Source organism: Lactuca sativa, chromosome 1, assembly GCF_002870075.4.
Source record: "Lactuca sativa cultivar Salinas chromosome 1, Lsat_Salinas_v11, whole genome shotgun sequence".
In the NCBI taxonomy this organism is placed as follows: Eukaryota; Viridiplantae; Streptophyta; class Magnoliopsida; order Asterales; family Asteraceae; genus Lactuca; species Lactuca sativa.
In genome coordinates this window covers 52698086-52717379 of record NC_056623.2, presented here as the reverse complement: position 1 = coordinate 52717379, position 19294 = coordinate 52698086, and the positions used below count along the sequence as shown (strand labels likewise).

The 19294-nt window shown below is 36.5% G+C and overlaps 1 protein-coding gene and 1 pseudogene across 2 annotated transcripts; one reads left to right on the top strand and one right to left on the bottom strand.

The window, feature by feature from the left end:
- The first annotated feature begins 307 nt into the window (after positions 1 to 307).
- On the top strand, positions 308 to 2171 carry LOC128127246 (dolichyl-diphosphooligosaccharide--protein glycosyltransferase subunit STT3A-like; annotated as a pseudogene).
- A 10434-nt stretch (positions 2172 to 12605) lies between these two features.
- LOC111879325 (B3 domain-containing protein REM10) lies at positions 12606 to 14476 on the bottom strand. Of its 2 annotated transcripts, none has more exons than XM_023875778.3 (6): positions 14334 to 14476; positions 13885 to 14188; positions 13604 to 13779; positions 13267 to 13501; positions 13038 to 13171; positions 12606 to 12950 (listed from the first exon to the last, which is right to left on the bottom strand). In XM_023875778.3, exons 1-6 carry the CDS (start codon positions 14391 to 14393, stop codon positions 12708 to 12710), a joined length of 1152 nt encoding a protein of 383 aa, XP_023731546.2. In that variant the 5' UTR covers positions 14394 to 14476; the 3' UTR covers positions 12606 to 12707. The 2 variants fall into 2 exon arrangements, with proteins under 2 accessions (XP_023731546.2, XP_042754115.1); XM_042898181.2 differs by having other exon boundaries at positions 13903 to 14188.
- Positions 14477 to 19294: the final 4818 nt, after the last annotated feature.

Sequence of the window (19294 nt, the reverse complement as noted above, 5' to 3'; positions counted from 1 at the left end):
TGATATATAAATCCATATTTAACATATTGTTGAAATCGATAATGATAGGGATGTAACCTTTTTACGCGGAAGTGCTGGAGCTTGTGCTCTTGGTGCTGTTGTGTCAAAGTACCAAGAAAATACACAACACAGATGATTGAATACTATTTGACCCGATTCAAAGAGGTAATATAGTAATTTATATTGATTTTCTTGCTTAATAAGCATAATGCTCATTTATATAACATTGATTTTGCCTAATTTTGGAACAGATTAAAGTAAAGGAACATTGGGGAGATGGAATGTTACACGGGAGTGCTGAACAATCATGATGTTGCAGGCATGCTTTTCACCTCTATTTGATGCAAGTTCCTTTCTGATCCTTTATATAGTAATGTTTGTATACTTTTGTAGTGCCATGGTAAGGATTCTACTCATTTTACATTTTTACCTTTTTTTCATATGTTTAATTTCCTGTCAACTTAAACTTTTTTGTCTAACGATATGACAGGTACAACTAATGCTTGTGCTTGCTCCAACTGCATGCATATTATCTGAAATTGCTCTTTCTGAATCCTTTGATGTTTTCACAAGATCAAATAAATTCTATGTTTTTAGTTTATTTGAAAATACCCAAAATGAAGTAAGTATTTGCAATCACACACATGCACTTCTTTAGTCCTCAAAATTATTTTATTGACTTTTTTGTTGACTTTGACCACTAAGGTTTGGGATGGAGTATCTGCTAGTACTGTTTCCATGGAAAATAGTGACAAAAAAAGAAGATTTGTTGAAGAAAAGACCTTCCAAGAAAACCAAAAAAAAAAAGGTGGTTGTGGAAGAGACTTCCAAGAAGAAGACTGAAAAGTGGCCCTTAGTCTTGCATGTTGACACATCGATTTTTGCTCTTTTCTTAATTGTGTTGATGGGTGCCTTCTATGTGGTAACCATACTTTCTTCCATTAAAGTAGGTTTTTTTAATCAAGTAAAAAAGAAACACCCATGCATAGCTTACCAGATTAGGGTTTGTTTCTTTCTTTTCCATTAAGTGATGAATGGTGTCTGTTGTATGTACAAGGAATTTTTCTTATTTGCACCTAATGAACCATCTGAATGACAAAGTAAATGAAGATTTTACCCTTTGTTTAGGTTCATAGTGTGCAGGATGCAACAGAAGCATATTCAACTCTTTAAATTGTGCTCACTTCTCATCCACCTGAAGGTCTTCATGTTTTTGATGATTTCAGAGAGGCTTACGCATGGTTAAGCCATAACACTGAAGTAGATGATAAAGTAAGTAACTTACTGTATTCAATCAACATTTATATAAGGTCTTATCCATGCTTAGGACTTAGGACTTAATGCACTCATTCACACACACACACACACTTGATGTTACCAAACAACAACAATGGCTAGCAGGACATTTATAGTTGATAATACAACATGGAACAACACACATTGCTACTGTTGGTACTGCCATGTCATCACCCAAAAAAGCTGCTTGAGAATTTTTCAACTGTTTGGATGTCTAGTTTTATATTTTATTTTTAAATAATAATAAAGAATTGAAAATAAGAAATTAATTATTTGAAGTTTTCATCATTTTCAAGTGTCGTGGGATACTCTAGTGATGATATAAAAAAGTTCCTATGAATGGGTTTGTATAGGAGGAGGCATCTTCCCACATATGAAGGAGCCTGATTATCTTGTATGTTTAAGTACTTCAAGTAATGTACTTTCATTTTTTTAATTAGTTATAGCATTGTACTTTCAAATAGTTTCTAATTAGGGCATTGTAGTTTTAAAAAATGGAAAATAAATTACTTCTATTTCATTGTTATTTCTTCTATTTCATTTTTGTTTATCTATTCTAATAAATTACTTCTTTTTCATTGTTATTTCTTATCAGGTCAATACCAAATTGGTTCACATGCGACTCCAACCATGCTAAACCCCCTTATGTACAAACTATCATATTTCAAGTAATCAGTAATCGACTACTTTTTTCTTGTTTTGTTTAACAACATAAGTAAGTCTTATTTTATTTTATTTATTTATGTAGATTTGTGGAGACTGATGGTGGTAGAGGATATGATAGAGTTAGGAAAACTGTAATAGGAAAAAAGCATTTCAAATTGACTCATTTTATTCCTGCTTTTGAATATATTTTTCATCTGCCTCATCAATGAAATGGATGCCTCTGTTAACAATGTGTACTTCCATTGGTTTAATTATATATACATATAATACGGTTCTAAATGGGTGTATTATATGTGGGCAGATGCAATGGGAAAGCTAGAAGATATGGAGAGTTCCAATCGTGAACGCCTTTGGCCCCAAATTGTTAAGGGTTTCAAAGATCTTTCTGAGCGCTTGAAGGTATTTGATATGACTACATTCTTAATCAAAACACATGTCAAAACCTTTATTCTTTTAGCAATCAGTGTTAGTTTAATGTGCACACAATAATAGATGTGATTATGACTTATGAGCTTGTATTCATTGATATTTATTTTATGCAGCTTCAAGACGAAGTCATACTTTCAAATTCAAAGAGATTGCAGATCACTCAAACCAATGTGAACAATTTACCCTCGACATTTTCCTTGATAGTAAATCCTCCCCTGAATACTTAATCCATACCATAGGTGTAGTATGTAAACTATTTATTAACAAATAAATAAATCAATATGAAAACCTCTCAAATATAAGTAAAATGTTGGTTGATAGTTTTTTTTCTTGTTTCCAGGGAGTGGGTCAGCTGGAATGAGGCAAAGGGAGTGGGTTGACCTTTTGTTTTTTTGTTAAATGTTAATCGTTACTGAAAGCAAAAAAAATCAAAATTTAATTTTGATTTATTTGATGTCTCGTGTCTTGCAGGTTCATGGTGGTCGGCAGTCCATGTAAGTTTCTTGATTTGTAACATCTTGTATTCAAGAAATAGCAATGTACTTTCCATAAAAATTAAATTATATTCTTTGAAAAATTTGCTAGATTGGTAGGTTTAAAAGCGGAATGTCCTGATAAGAATTAATTTTAAAAGTATTTGATGTCTCGTGTCTTGCAGGTTCATGGTGGTCGGCAGTCCATGTAAGTTTCTTGATTTGTAACATCTTGTATTCAAGAAATAGCAATGTACTTTCCATAAAAATTAAATTATATTCTTCGAAAAATTTGCTAGATTGGTAGGTTTAAAAGCGGAATGTCCTGATAAGAATTAATTTTAAAAGTAGAATGAAAATGACAAGTGATTTTGTGTTGTGTTTATAGGGTTGATGAAAGCGAATAGCTTTGGAGTTAGAAGAGGAAAAGAAAGCTCAAGCCGAAAGAGATAAGATGCTGCAAATGCAAGTGTTGCATTCTTCATTTCAATTGTTAGTATGAAACACAGAGTAGATGGGCCAATGTACAACTTCTTATCCATATAACATCTGTTTGGAGCATTAGTCTTAAAGAATTATGAAAGGCAAGATGCAACTTTACTTAGTTGGAATTTGATGTAGAGAGTAGATTAGATGCAAATTTAGATATTGTAAAAAATAGAATTGTATGACATTAAATTTTATGCAATTGATTGTATTTTTTGTATATGATATTTTATTTCTATTATGAGACATTAAATGCAAATTTAATTTAAAAATTAATAAATATATAAATATTTTTTTTAGAACATTTAAAATTATGATACGCAAAAATGTGTGTCATCTTCATTTATGACATGGCCTTTCTTGACAGGGGCTTCCTTGATACGCATTGCGTGTCATAAACACGCGTCGTAAGGTTACGACACGCAAATGCGTGTCGTCTTCCTTTACGACAGGGCCTTCCTGGATACGCATTGCGTGTCATAACCGTGCGTCGTAAATGCACGTCATATATAGACGACGCGCAAAAGCGCGTCGTCTCTCTTTATGACAGGGCCTTCCTTGACATGCATTTGCGCGTCGTCTGAGCGTTTTACGACGCGCAATGAGCGTCGTAAAAGGCCTTTTTTCTAGTAGTGAACGCTGCTGCTAGTTCTTTCACGTTGATGAGCCTTTGCCAAAAGGTCACCTTCGATGGAACGAACTTTAGCGAATGGATAAGATACATTCGCACCATTGCTCGCTATGAGGACAAGGAGTATGTCCTCGATGAGAAGCTCGAGAAAATCAACCCTGAAATTGCTACTCCGGCTGAAATTACCGCTTTTGAAACTCATGAGCGAGATGCAACGAAGGTACATTGCATCATGATAGCCACCATGAACTCCGAATTCCAAAAGTCCTACGAGGACATGTACCCGTACGAGATGCATCAAGACTTATTGGAGAGATACCACCAAAACGCAAGACAATAGCATTATGAGATTTTCACTAACATGATTTCCGCTAAGATGGGTCATGGAGAGTCTCTTACCGTGCACCTGCAAAAGATGCAAATGTATGTCGACCGCCTTCGCAAGTTAAATGTTGACTTTGGGGAAGACTTGGCGATCGACATGGTGCTTCACTCTTTGCCTCCGATGTACAATCAATTTAGGATGACCTACCACATGAACAAAGAGGAGGTCACCCTAAGCAAACTCCAAGGTCTCTTGAGGGTCGCTGAGAGCAACTTCAAAGACAAGTCTGTTGCACCAACTCCCAATCCACCCGCTGCTCCTGTCTTGGCAATTGGTCAAGGAAAGGGAAAGAAGAGGAAGGCTTCGTCTAAGAACTATCGCAAGGTTAAAGCCCGAGATGGTGCCTCTTCTAGTGGGACCAAAGTTGATCCCGCTAATCCCTGCCCTAACCCTAAGGAGGCAGAGTGCCACCACTGCCACAAGATAGGACATTGGAAGAGAAGCTGCCTAGAATACCTACAAGCCATCAAGGAAGGAAAGATAAAGCCAATATACAATTAAATCTAACGATTCTAATCATGCTATTTCTTGGGTTCTTGATACCGGTTGTGGTTACCACATTTGTTCTAATGTGCAGGGACTAAGAAGAAGTAGGGATGTGGAGCAAGGAAGAATCAATCTAATCATGGGGAACAGAAGATCGTCGCCTGTGACCAAGAGTGGAGTGTATTTTTTAGTGCTTAGGAATAATTTATGTTTAGATTTGAACAATTGTTGGTATTCGCCAGAAATGGCTAGAAACATCATTTCATTTCATGGTTTATATAGACAAGGTTTTAGATTTTCTTTTAATAATGAGAATGGTTCTATTTTGGCTTATCTAAATGGTGTCTTTTACTTTGAAGCTATACCATGTAATGGAATTTATGAAACTGTTATGATTGTTGATAACTTAGGAAATGATGTTTTGAACATAGATTCTTCCACTAGTATGGATAAAGCATCCTTGTGGCATTGTCGTCTTGGACATGTCAACAAGAAACGCATATCCCAACTCCAAAAGCATGGAGTGTTGGAGTCATTCGAACTTAGGGAAGATGACACGTGCGAGTCTTGTTCACTTGGAAAGATGACTAAATCACCCTTCACGAGTACATGTGAAAGGGGTGAGGGTCTATTGGACCTAATACATACCGATGTATGTGGACCGTTTAGATCAACCACGAAGGAAGGGAACCGCTTCTACGTGACTTTTACCGATGATTATAGTAGATATGGGTATATCTATTTAATCAAGCAAAAGTCAGAAACCTTTGAAAAGTTCAAAGAGTTCAAGAATGAAGTGGAGAATCAATTGGGCAGGAAAATCAAGATGCTTTGATCCGATCGAGGAGGAGAGTACCTAAGTCTTGAATTCCACGAATATCTCAAGGAGTGTGGAATAGTTTCGCAATTGACGCCTCCTAGGACACCACAGTTGAATGGTGTGGCAGAAAGGCGTAATCGAACCCTATTGGATATGGTTCACTCTATGATGAGTCGTGCTTCACTATCAATCTCTTTTTGGGGGTATGCCTTAGAGACTGCCGCCCATATCCTTAACCGAGTCCCTACTAAGAAGGTTGCCAAAACACCTCACGAGATGTGGACAGGGAAAGCTCCCTCGTTGGCACACATCAAGGTTTGGGGTTGCGAGGCTTTCGTAAGACGAGATACTCACGACAAGCTCGAACCTCGTAGTGAGCGATGTATTTTCATCGGCTACCCGCAAAAATCCTTTGGATATATCTTCTATAGACCGAAGGACAATGTTGTCTTCGTTGCGAGAAGAGGAGTTTTCCGAGAGCGAGAACTCATAAGCCAAGGAGACAGTGGGAGGAAAATCGAACTTGAAGAGATTCAAGAGTCGATAGATGAAGGAACCTCTACCGCTGGCACTCAACCCGAGGAGGAAACTCCGGTTGAACCGATTGACGAGTCCTTACCTCTTAGACGTTCCGATAGAGTTAGAGTTCTACCCCAGTTTTATGGTTTTCATATTACTACTGAAGGGGACACGTATATTAGTGATGGTACACTAATAAACCTTGATGAACCTAATAGCTATAAGGAAGCCATGGCAAGCCCGGAGTCTGCGAAATGGAAAGAGGCAATGGATAGCGAGATCCAATCCATGTATGATAACCAAGTTTGGAATTTGGTTGATAATGTGCCCGGATGTAAGACCGTTGGGTGCAAATGGATCTTCAAGAAGAAGACAGACGTGGATGGAAACGTACACACTTATAAAGCGCGATTGGTCGCGAAGGGCTTTACTCAAACTCCCAGAGTTGACTATGATGAGACCTTCTCGCCAGTTGCGAAGATAAAATCTATTAGAGTGATGCTAGCGATTGCCGCATTTCATGATTATGAGATTTGGCAAATGGATGTCAAGACCGCTTTCCTTAACGGAAAGTTGGCTGAGGAAGTTTACATGGCTCAACCAGAGGGGTTTGTGGATCCGAAGCATCCGAATAGAGTGTGTAAGCTTGAGAAGTCCATTTATGGACTTAAGCAAGCGTCTCGCAGATGGAATCTTTGCTTCGATGAGAAAGTCAAAGAGTTTGGATTTGTACGAAGCGAAGATGAATCGTGTGTATATGTCAAAGCCAGTGGGAGTATAGTAAGCTTCCTCGTTCTATATGTCGATGACATATTACTCATAGGAAACGACATCCCGACTCTGCAGGAAGTTAAGTCCTGGCTCGGGAAGTGCTTCGCTATGAAGGACCTCGGAGAGGCTTCTTATATTTTGGGAATAAGGATAGTAAGAGAAAGAAGTAAGAGACTAATTGGACTTAGTCAGAACACTTACTTAGAGAAGGTACTAAAACGTTTTAGTATGGAAAACTCGAAGAAGGGAGAATTACCGATACAAAGTAATGCCAAGTTGAGTAAAACTCAAAGTCCGAGTACCGAAGCTGAGATAGCAGAAATGAGTCGAGTTCCATACGCTCCCGCAATTGGCTCAATAATGTACGCTATGACTTGTACTTGCCCTGATGTAGCCTTCGCTTTGAGCATGGTTAGTAGATATCAAGGGAACCCTGGCAGAGCCCATTGGATTGCGGTGAAGAATATCCTTAAGTACCTTCGGAGGACGAAGGAATGGTTCTTAGTCCTCGGAGGGAGTGATGACTTGAAGGTGCGAGTGTATAGTGACGCCAGTTTTCAGACCGACAGGGATAACTACCGTTCGCAGTCGGGCTGGGTCTTTACCCTGAATGGAGGAGCAGTGACATGGAAGAGTTCCAAGCAGGAAACCGTAGGTGATTCAACGTGCGAATCATAGTACATTGCAGCAAGCAAAGCGTCGAAGGAGGCAATATGGCTGAAGAACTTCATCGGTGATCTTGGAGTTGTACCTGCCATAAAGGAGCCCATGGAGATTTTCTGTGATAATGAAGGAGCGGTTGCCTTGACCAAGGAACCGAGAGATCATGGTAGATCTAGACATATCGACAGAAAATATCACTTTATTAGACATCGTGTAGAAGAAGGACAACTCATAGTGAAGAGGATATCATCAGAAGATAACCCAGCAGATCCGCTTACGAAGGGACTGAGTAGGGTTAAGCACTTGCAGCATGCTAGGAGTATTGGGCTGAAGGATGATATTAGCGTAGATTAGATAGTATTAGAAACGTGTAATAGATAAATGTAATTAACATTTGATGATTAAATAAAGGAGTTTTATTTATGAGTAATGTTACTATCTTATGTTAATTATTTAACTATTGTTTCACTTTGCATGTTTTGACTTCCAGAATAATTGAGTTTATTGTGAATAATCGAATTATTCAATTTGTCCACAATCGTTCATATGTTGGAAGTAGATATGAATGAAGATTGGCGTGAATTGGTGTGTAGATTGTCTAAATGGTGTTAGACATAGCAAAGGGTTGCTGCAACGTTCATGAGTGCTTATGAACTAGTTTTGAGCATTGGAACAAACCCGTGCTTGCTGGAATCACCGTATGGAATATGATATATAAGAGGTGATCGCAAGACGATAGTATCATATAGTCTTAAAACCTAGATATATGGTTTGTTATTTGTTAATTGATTGTACATTGATAATGCGAAAACGCATTGGTAACTCAATGTTATAAAACACATTGTTGTGTATAGTTGATTATTAAATAAGTAAATGCATATAAGTCGAAGTTTATCTGTAAATTTTATCCTAAGAGGGTAGAAGAGATATCTCGGCCGCTCGATGATTTGATTTGACTTATGTGTCGGGCCCGGTCAGAACTGAATTGATGTGTTCGATTAAGTTCTATGTCGAATAAATCAGAGATCGAGAAACCTAAATGCTTGACTAACCATTCCATGGGATTGTCAGCATGATATCTAACAGAGGACTGTACGATCCCTTATCTAAAGGACAAGATTGATTAGATCAGAGTTTGACAGCGTCTTTGAGAGCTACGATTGCAAATCGAATTGTACTTGTGCATATAGTTACTAGACTTATCCAAGTGGGAGACTGTTGGAATAGTGTCTAAGGCTGCAACTATATTAGGCAAGTATTTGACCCGGTTGTGCATGGACCTTTTGGGTTGCCTTCACCATAGCAACTTGATAGGATGATTTATTAAGAGAGAATAAATATTATTAATATATTATGAGAATAATATAAAGAATAATATATTGTTATTTGATTAGTATAAGTCATAGAATTAATTGGAATTAATTTGGTGACTTAAAGAGATTAATTAAATAAGAGGGTATAAACTGTCAATTGTTTGATAGTTAAACTTTAGACTGTAAATCCATATAGATATGTACTGGACGGATTCTAGAAGCTATGGATTGCTTCAAATTGTCCAAAGGGTTATCTAAGGAATGGATTTGGATAGCTTTAAGAGAAGATTATCCAATTAGGGTTTAGGTTGTAACCCTTAAGGAGTCTACAAGTATAAATAGACCCTATGGGAAAGGGAAATCGGCACTTCATCTAAAGTATAGAACCCCTGGCCGATTTCATCCCCTCTCCTCTCTCCCAAATCATCCTCCTTGCTATTTGGTGTTTGTAAGCCATTAGAGGAGTGACAATTGTGACTCTAGAAGCTCCAAGACAACAAGATCAACAAGGAATTCAAAGGTATGATTCTAGATCTGTTTTAATATTGTTATTACACCTAAATAGTCATTAGAAGTCTTGGATTCAAATCATGTTTAATTAGAAAGCCTAGATCCAAGCATTAGGGTTTTGCATGCGCACATAGGAAAGTTCTTATGGCTAAAACCCATCATTAGGGACAAAAGGGAATCTAATGAACTAGTGATCAAGGTAGGGACTTTTCTACCTGAATGGAAGCCTCTTGCAGGGTAGATGTCGGATCTACTTCTCCTCCTTGCACTCTTCCACCTCCTTCTTCTTCTCTTAAGCTTCAAACTTCCTTCACAAGGCCAAAATCACTTACAAGGACAAAAAGGGGCTAGGGTTTCACTCTACAGCTCTTTTGGATGTGTTAGGGAAAAGGGAGGCCGAGTTAGAGTGCTTAAATAGGGTGCAAACACCCGGGTTAGGGTTTTTACCCAAACAGGGTCTACTCGCCGAGTCCGAGGCTCAGACCCCACGTCTCATCCTGCTTCTACTCGGCGAGTTGGTCCTTCAACTCGCCGAGTCCAAGGCAAATTGCATTAATTATGAAATATTAATTACAAGGAATACGTACCAGGAACCAGGTGCTACAGTTTCAGTGAATTACAGGCTAACGATGTCGTTTCCAACTTTGTAGCGATTACCACCTCTAATTTTCCCGAAAAACGGAGGAAAACACCCATTTATGACATATATAAACAGAAATTTATGGGGGAGGATGAATGGTGGAGATGAAATTTGAAGCAATCTAACCACAAAAACTAGAAATCAAAAATCTAAATTGATTAGTAACCATGTATATAAACCATAAATCAAAATTTTAAATTGAATATTACCGCAGGTGGAGATGAAATCAGCTCGACAGGAGGACGACGATGGCAGACGGAGGCTTATTCATCTTTTGTTGATGTGATGAAGGGGTGGGAGGTTGTCTTCTGTAACATCGGAAACCATTCACGTTTTCCTCTATAACTGGATCGATCCCACATGAGCTCAAGATGGTTGGCAAAGGATTGGGTAAAAAGAAAATGGTGAAGAATGTAGGGCTTCGATTTTTTGCAAATGGGATCACAAATCGAGTGTAGGTGTGTTTGCGTGTGTGTGTGTGTGATGTTGAGAGAGAGAGAGAGAGAGAGAGGGAAATAGAGAGAGATATGGTGGACCCATTTTGCTATTAGTTTATTTGAAAAGAAAATAAAAAAGACATTAAATAAGGGTATATTAGTCATTTCAGATTTGGGAAAGATTATATCTACATACAAATATGGTTAAAATGACCACCAATCCAAAACTTTTATGGTTTAGACTAAATCTTGAAAAAAATGCATACCTTAGAGACCATATTTGCACTTTGTCTTTAGTTTTCAAATGCTTTTATTTTCCAAATCCAAATTGGAATTTCCACCCTCAAATACTTTCGATTATTCTCAAAAGCTTTTCACAAATCAAATGGGCCAAACTTTATTAGTTTTTAAAAACGGTAAATGATACAAAAATCACCAACTTTTTTTTTTTGATTTTGACAATGTGTTTTTTCTGTTACAATTAAATCACTATGTTTTCAATTTGTTGAAATTCTGAATAGATCACCAGTTTGCTTCAAGGTCATCCAGCTGTCATTGCTGACGTGGTATGTCGACGTGTCAGAAGCAAAAAAATATGGTGCAAAAGACAGTATGTTTTTTTTTTTCAATTTTGACAATAATTTTTCAAACTTTTAGAACTTCGACACTGAGTTTTTGATATTCTCCAATTTGCAACATAAATGAAATATACATATCCAATTTCCACCCCCATCAATGAAAATATTCGTTTATATATAGTTTTTGATTATCCTATATTTGTAAATAAGATTTGAATTATAGTACCTTAATTTGTCAATATATATATATATATATATATATATATATATATATATATATATATATATATATATAATGTTTATTTCACTTATTCCTTGATGCAGTATTTTTACTTATTTTTTTGTCCATCCTCTTTCGTTTCTTTGAGCTTGCCTCATGTATATAAATAACTTGTTTTCATAACTCATGACCATGATTGCCTTTTGGTTGTAAAAACATTCTTAGTGCATGTTTGTTGACCCAAATTAAATCGTATATGCCTTTAATTTGATCTTAAAATAGAAAGAGAGAATCGGGAGCAAATAAAAAGAAAGAAAAAGACAATAAACGACTAACTTATGCTTTGCTGGCAGCATAGATCGCATATAGAGGATGTAAAGATACAACAATAGTAGTACCTGAAGCAATATTAACAATGACAACTCTTTTACTCTCAAGAATTCCTTAAATCACAACTCTTGTTATCAAACTCTATCACATTCATCCAAACTTCTTATTCAACCTCAAGAAAAAACCCTAGATGCAGGATAAGTCACCCCGATATTATTCACCACCCACGTCCAGTTGTTCACCATAAATCATCTTTTGTATCTCTCTAACTCCGACCACCATATTCTTGCCAGAAAAATCTACAATGAAAATCTTGATCTTGGTGGTTGGGTTCACTGATACAATCTCATCACAAACATCTTTATTATGTTATTGGGTATATGGAGCAATTATATATTTGCAAAGAGAAAGAAAACCAAATACAAAATATGAAGCAATTATGTCTTTGTATATATTTCTTTCATTTATATTCTTTTTTTTAACATATATTATATTATATCATAGGGTAAAATGAGCAATTATGTATTTACATGTCTTGCATTTATGTTGCAAATTAGACAAAACCGAAAACTTAATGTCAAAATTGAAAAATATTAAAAACTTAGTGTCAAAATTATAAAAAAAATAATAATAATAAATAACATAATGACTTTTGCGTCATTTTTTTTGCTGCGGACACATCATTTTGCCACGTCAGCAGTGGCAATCGGATGAATTAAAGCAAACTTGTCATCCGATTAAAATTGCAACAAATTGAAAACATAATGTCTTAAATGTAATAGAAAAAAACCAGTGTTAAAATCGAAAAAAATGAAAAATTTAGTGACTTTTATGCCATTTACCCTTTTTTAAAAACTTATTTCTTTATAATGAATTTAAAATTTTCGTTTTAATTTTATTTCATAACTTTTATTAAGTTATATTACGTATAAATCAAAAGATATCACTAAGATTATCTATTTTTTATCGACAAATTAAGTGATAAATTTGTCTAAACGGGCAAATATCAAACATAATATAAGTCTTTCTAACAAACTTAAAAGGGTTCTAAATTTTACAATAAGTAGAAGTTTGCAATTGGCATTTCCCCTTTGTCGACCACCTGCAGTTTGAAACAATCTCCTTCCTTCAATCCATTTGCAACTTGAAAATCCTTCCAACCTTGTCCTATATAATAAAATTTTTTCTTATGGTTCTGTATCTCGAGAGACCATGTCCTTCCATCTTCGAAATTTTTCAGAATCATTTGCTTCTTGTTGATTAATCCATTCAACCTCGCAAATTTTAGTGGTAGATACTATAATAATAACAAATCTTTGTAAGAAATTTCGTAAATTATCTCTTCCAGAAACGTCTTTTTTTCAAGGGAAACAATAATAATTACCAAACGTGAACGTCGAATGTTCCAGGACTTCAATTTCCCCATGAAGTAGGGCAGGTCATCTTCTTCATAAGGAATCAGTTTCTTTTGTTCAAGTTTTGCTTTTCTATCGGTATTAATCGGCTTGCTCTTTAGAACTGCGCAAAAATAAACAGATTTTTCATTTTTGACTTAAACATGAATCAATTTAAAGAACTGAAACACAAAATCGAAGATAAAGAAAATACAGTACGGGAAAAGTTGACGATGGGGGGATCGTCATTCTCATTCTCGATGAGTTCAAACTTGAATGCATCACCTTTCTTCAATCCATTGGCAACCCGAAAAGCTCTAAGACCACGTCCAATATAAATATGTTTTTCTTGTTTTTTGTTCAGCTGAACTTTCCATGATCGACCTTTATCATCTCTAAGAATCATTTCTCCAATTTTCAAACCATTTTGTACGGCAAATTTAACTGGAATATGCTGAAAAAAAAACCACTACAATATGTAAATGATTAAGATTAATATACACAAGTTAAGTCGTTTTGCCATAAGATTTAAGGGTTCTAAAAGAGTAAAAGTCACCAGGGCTGATTTTTTGAAGCTACAAGGCTTGAGAGTTGAAATAAAGTATGGGTGATTGTTAAGAGTGGAACTAGTTGCTTTCTTTATTGTTGAATCAGTCTCCTTTACTTGAAAATTTTCTTGGTCTTGAGAATATGCATAATCTTTCCTCTTGCGCTTTTTGAGCTTCTTCGGCCCTTTCAGTCAATATTTCATACAAACTTGAAGCTCAAACTCAAAAATATTCACCATTTGATATGCTAAGTATGAAACAAAAATGATAAAACCTTCAATGAGCTTACTATGTGTGCAGATCGTACCAGATTCTGTGAGATGCTCTTCTACATCCATTTCGTCAAATAGATTTGGGTATTGTTTTTCACATGTAGATTGGTCAAACACCAAAAAGTCAAACACCATGCTTCCTTGATGTTTGAACACAATAAAGTCAAACTCTTGGACTCCATTTTCTCTCATAAATCTCCTCCAACCACCACCAAAAATCCCGTCGTCAATGTTCACTGACCATTCGTGACGCCCACGTCTCAGTGTGACTTTGAAGCATCTCCCACAGTTTAGGTTCCTCAAGAAAGAACTTGGAATCGACTGCAAATGCATATACAACTTAATAAGTAGGTGAAAAGAACGGGAATGTATAAAGAATATACCGTAGGCTAAATTATGCGCATTGGTTCCATTGATAGTTTGCAAATGGAAATCGTACAAGTGAATGATGCATAAAAATGCTTACAGGGTTAAATTTGAAGCTTGGATGGATGAACTTGAAGAAATGAGTAGGAGGATCTGCCATGGCGGTTTTGCAGGAGATTTGGTGTGACACACCCTCGATCGCATTTGCCTTACAATTAAAGAAGCTATATACCAAATTAATGCACATAATAAATAAGATGTTGAGTAAGTTAAAGTTTTGGTCCTTCGGTTTTGCCCAATCTTCACTTTTAGTCAAATTTTTTACTATTTTTTAATATGTTTGGTTGGTTTCCAAATCTTGCCCTAGAGTGGTTAAAAACGAACACATTGGTTGTTACTTTTTGAAATATGAGAATTTTTCCCTTTATCACACCCCCACCCCAAAGGGACCAAAACTATAACATTCTTTTTATTTATTATTCTACCACCTCTTTCACTCTCCACCACCAAGCACCATCACCATCACCATTAGCCCCACCACTAATCACCATCACCACCATCATCAATCACCATAAGCCTCACCACCATCCCCATCACCAATCACAACGATCACTAATACCAATTACAATAATTATCGTCATCAATCACCATCTGCCTCATCACTATCGGTACCAATCACCATTGTCACCACTGTCACCAACACTAGTCATCGCCATAACCAACACTAATCACCGTCACTACTATCATCAATTAACATCAGTCCCACCATCAATCACCATCAACCTTACCACTATCATCATCACTAGTCACCACCATCACCAACTCCTTTCACCATCATCACTAGCAATTCAAAACATAAGCGAAATTCGACTAATTTCAAGATTGTACAAAAATGATTAACCAATCATTTTTTCTGATAAACAAGATTAATGGTTATGGTGATGATTCATGATGCTTCACTATTAACTCCCTAAGAACAACGATTGAGCAAAGATATTGCATAATAGATGGTGACCCATTTTGTTGGTATGAGTGGGCCCCGTAAAAAATTTAACTGTTTTGCTTGGAGAACTTGTATCGAGATTTATACAACATCACACTTGTGTTAGTTGTAAAGCTCCAACCTCTTTGTTTAATATACACACACGAAGACAAAAGGAAGAAAGAGACATTTCTTATGATTTAAATAAGCAATGAAAGAGAGGGGAAATACTAAAGTCTCTGCTGCTCTGCATGCTTTTATTCATATTAAGAAAGACTATATATATAGTCTTTGAAGTAACGTGCAAGCTGGAAAGTAGGCTTAAACTACTGCTACAACTAAAGACCTGCCACATCTAATGACCCATTCTTCTAACCCATAGACTTGAACAAAACTACAATTTCTAAATAATAAAACTATTAACTATAGCATAAAATATAAACTCATAAATACTTTATTAATCTCAATGTTCCAGCATCAAGATTATACCTAACAACTTGTTGCATTAGTGAGAAGGGTCATCGAGATACAAAACACCAACTTCCATTTATGTTGGGCCACGTAAGAAATAGCGGATCGTCTGCTAATAGCATACGCTTTTGCTGCTTCACTTTGGAACCTTATCGCTACTTGGTGTCATTTGGAATATTTTACCCCAAAACTATTAATTCCATCCTCTCATGCTCGATGGTTTTCGAGAAATCAACGAACGAATCAAAAAACTTATGATGATCTTCCATTTAACATGTGGATACTTCGGAAAACATGGAATAATAAAAGCTTCAACAAAAAGTCTCCTCCCCAAATATGATTTTTGAAGAAACTAAGGCAAATTATTTTATTTAACTCAACAATAGGTAGAATTAATTGATACTTTTATTTATGCAAGATGTGTTCAACAAAAATAGCTATTAACATTTAAACGTGTAAAATTAGTTAAAAACTAGCAGGTAAAAAATGTGTAAAAGCTCTAAAAAGCGAAAAGCTCCTAAAGGTTATTTGAACTAGCTTTTTGGTTCAGAGTTTTTTTTGTTTAAAATAAAAATTAAAAACTTGTGCTGCCAAACAAAGTTTGTTTGTTTGTTATTTATAGTTTTTTAAAAATTAAAAGCTTCCAAAAACTCTTATAAGCTCAATACCAAAAACGCCAAAGTCCGGACCAAACCACTCGGTGCTTATCCCCGTTCCTTGCATTCCCTATGTGATCTTATTGTACTAGCCCCGCAATGCCTTGCTAGTCCATTTAAAAAAAATAAAAATGCTACCTATAAATGTTTATCTTACTCGATTGAAAAAATTGCATACACTATATTATTGTTGGGTGTAATTATCTAGTAGGGGTGAGTAAAAACCGCACCGCAACTAAAATTAACCGCAAAAACTGTATAAACTGCAACCGATTAACCACCGTAATAAAAACCGATGGTGAAATTCTCTGTTTTTCAAAAACTGCAAATTTGCGGTGCTGTGCGGTTATTAGTTTTCAAAAACCGCAAAAAAAACCGCACCGCACCGCATATATTATATACAATTTTTTATTAATTATTAATATATTAAATATTAGAAATAAGACAAGTTTCATGGATGAAAGAAGGATAAATTTCTAGAAGACAAAAGTGTTGGTTTTTTCGTATGTTTAACTTTGAAAAATTGTGAAATTTGACAATTTTAAGATATTTATTGTTAATTACTAGTGATTTAAAGTTTTTAAGATATTAATTGTTTGTAATTTAAGTTAATTGTTTTATACTGTAACATCCTGTTTTGGATCGTTCGTGATTAGGGTTTGTGGGTTGCAACCCGAGCATAAGGAAGTCTCGGGGTTGAACGAGTTGCTAGAAGTGTAGGGCATCTCGTCACCTTTCCGTGGATATGAGGTTCATTGGAAACAGAGTTATATCGAGGAAGCAATGGAAGTTTGAAGTTTTGGCAGGATTAATCCCTTATTTGAGAAAGGTGGCAACTGAGTACGTTGGGTGTACGTGTGTGTACACTTAGCGTACTCATGTGCGTGATTTTTAAGTGTAGCCACCTAGTATGTTGGGCGTACCAGAGGGTACGCTGGGTGTACTAGGCACTTAATGAAAAACCCTAGTTGAGGGGTGTCCCTATATAACAAATGAGATGGCCTCATTCCTGGCCACCATCTTCAGATTGCAAACCCTCTTAAACCCTAAACCTTCGTTCATGGAGCTTGTGAGTGCATTTGAGAGCCTTTGAGTGTTTTTGTGTGTCCTTGAAGTGAAGAAGAAGCTTTGTAGAAGAAGGAGTGAGAGTCCAGGCCCTTGGATCTGAGCATATCTATGTTGGGAGCTTCATATAAAGGTATAAAGCTTCAAACTTTCTCACTCTTTTGATTTGTGCATCTTAGTAGAGCATTTAAGGGTTTTGTCCCAAAAGTTTGAGACTTTATGAGATATTGAGCTCTGGAGACTTTGATCAACCCCTTTGAGTGTATTTAGTGGTGTAATGTCATAAAAATCAAGAATTGGACGTTGGAATCAAGCCATGCATGAGATATGAGCATTTTGTGATAGAAGAATGAGAGTTTTATGTGTTGGTGACCTTATCAGCCATGCAAAGGCTTAAATTCACTGACTTTATGGAGTAAGAGCCATTAAGGAGTCCAGATCTAGGATTTGAGTTAATGTCTTAACGGGTTAAGACCAAAGGAGTAGGAAAAACAATCCTGGTCATACGCTAAACGTAATTCCAGTACGCCCCGCGTACTGACCTAGCGTCACCGATGGCCAATCTAGATTCGTGAGTACGCTGAGCATACCAAGGAAGGTACGCCCCGCGTAACCTCACTGTGGACTTTTGGTGACTATGGAGTTAGCGCCTATTGTATAAACCTTGGTGACTATGGAGTTAGCGCATATTGAGTAAACCCTGGCAACGATGTGACTTCGTGCCTATACCTTAGGTCAATCCTTAGGAATAAAGGATAGATGATTCTTAGGGTAGATCCTTAAGATAAATGGAGGTAATGGGGATGGGTAATTGGGCATCAAGGTTATTACTTAGGATAAATGGAGGTAATGGGGATTCTTAGGGTAGTCCTCAAAAAGGATTTATTTTGTAACTCGAAGGTTATTGATTGAAAGTCCAACATAGTACGAAGAGCAGATGAAGGATTAATCATCAAGGTTATTACTTAGGATGGAGAGATAACTTATGGAGTCAGTATACAAATCCTATTTCGTTGATGATTCCGGGACGTAATCATCCTAAGGGGGAGATAATTGTAACGCCCGTAGATCAGGGCTAGTCAATTTAGAGACGATAAGCGTCAAAAATGATTTTTTTGGGAAAGATTATTTAGAAGGAGTAATCTTAACTAAGATGTAGTTTATGTTACGAGGTTTCCGGATATATAAAGAACGTCGAAACCCGAGTTATAACGAAGAAGTTATGACCTGTCGAAGTTTCGCAACAGAACCGGCACGACACAACGCGACGTAAATAGTGAATTTACATTAGAGCAATATTTATCCAAAACAATCTAAATGAGAATTGAAGATCTCATCGATAGTAGTGCAACGGCGGAAAGATAGACGAAAACGGACGTCAAACGAAGGAGTTATGAGTTTATAACGGAGTTTTCCTGTCCTGGCCTACTAAAAATAATATATAAGTAATATAATTATAATATATTAAAATTAAATTCAAAATTAGCCAGTGGAATCTAAACGAGAGTTGTAGAGCATAATCTCACCTTTGCGTCGATATAAGGAACGTCGAAAACGAAGTTCGTATGCGAAAGTTATGAATTTCTGAAGTTCAGGGCGCGAACCCCAAAGCTGTGTCAGAGACCACGACGTGGAAAGCAGTGCCACGATGTGGCAGGTCTTCTGACACCTCCGGGAGTTCCCCAGACGCAACTTGCGATGACGCATGTAGTGACGATCAAGCCCACGACGTGGAAAAAGGTGCCACGACGTGGCAAGGGCAGATTTTGCCCTATAAATAGATTTGAAGGGCCAGCCGTTTAGGGTTGCTATTTTCTTTTCTCTCTCTCCCGTTTTACCTCGATTTACGTGCAAGAAATATCCTGAAGCCTCGGTATCAACCCTGAG

What these genes read in the sequence shown, in the direction of transcription:
- LOC111879325 (XM_023875778.3), bottom strand. Translation starts at nt 14,393, where the DNA reads ATGGCAGATCCTCCTACTCATTTCTTCAAGTTCATCCATCCAAGCTTC. An exon ending in GCTTCAAAAAATCAGCCCTG is followed by an intron (nt 13,502 to 13,603) that starts GTGACTTTTACT and finishes TTTTTTTTTCAG; the next exon opens with CATATTCCAGTTAAATTTGC. An exon ending in ACATTCGACGTTCACGTTTG is followed by an intron (nt 12,951 to 13,037) that starts GTAATTATTATT and finishes TTATTATTATAG; the next exon opens with TATCTACCACTAAAATTTGC.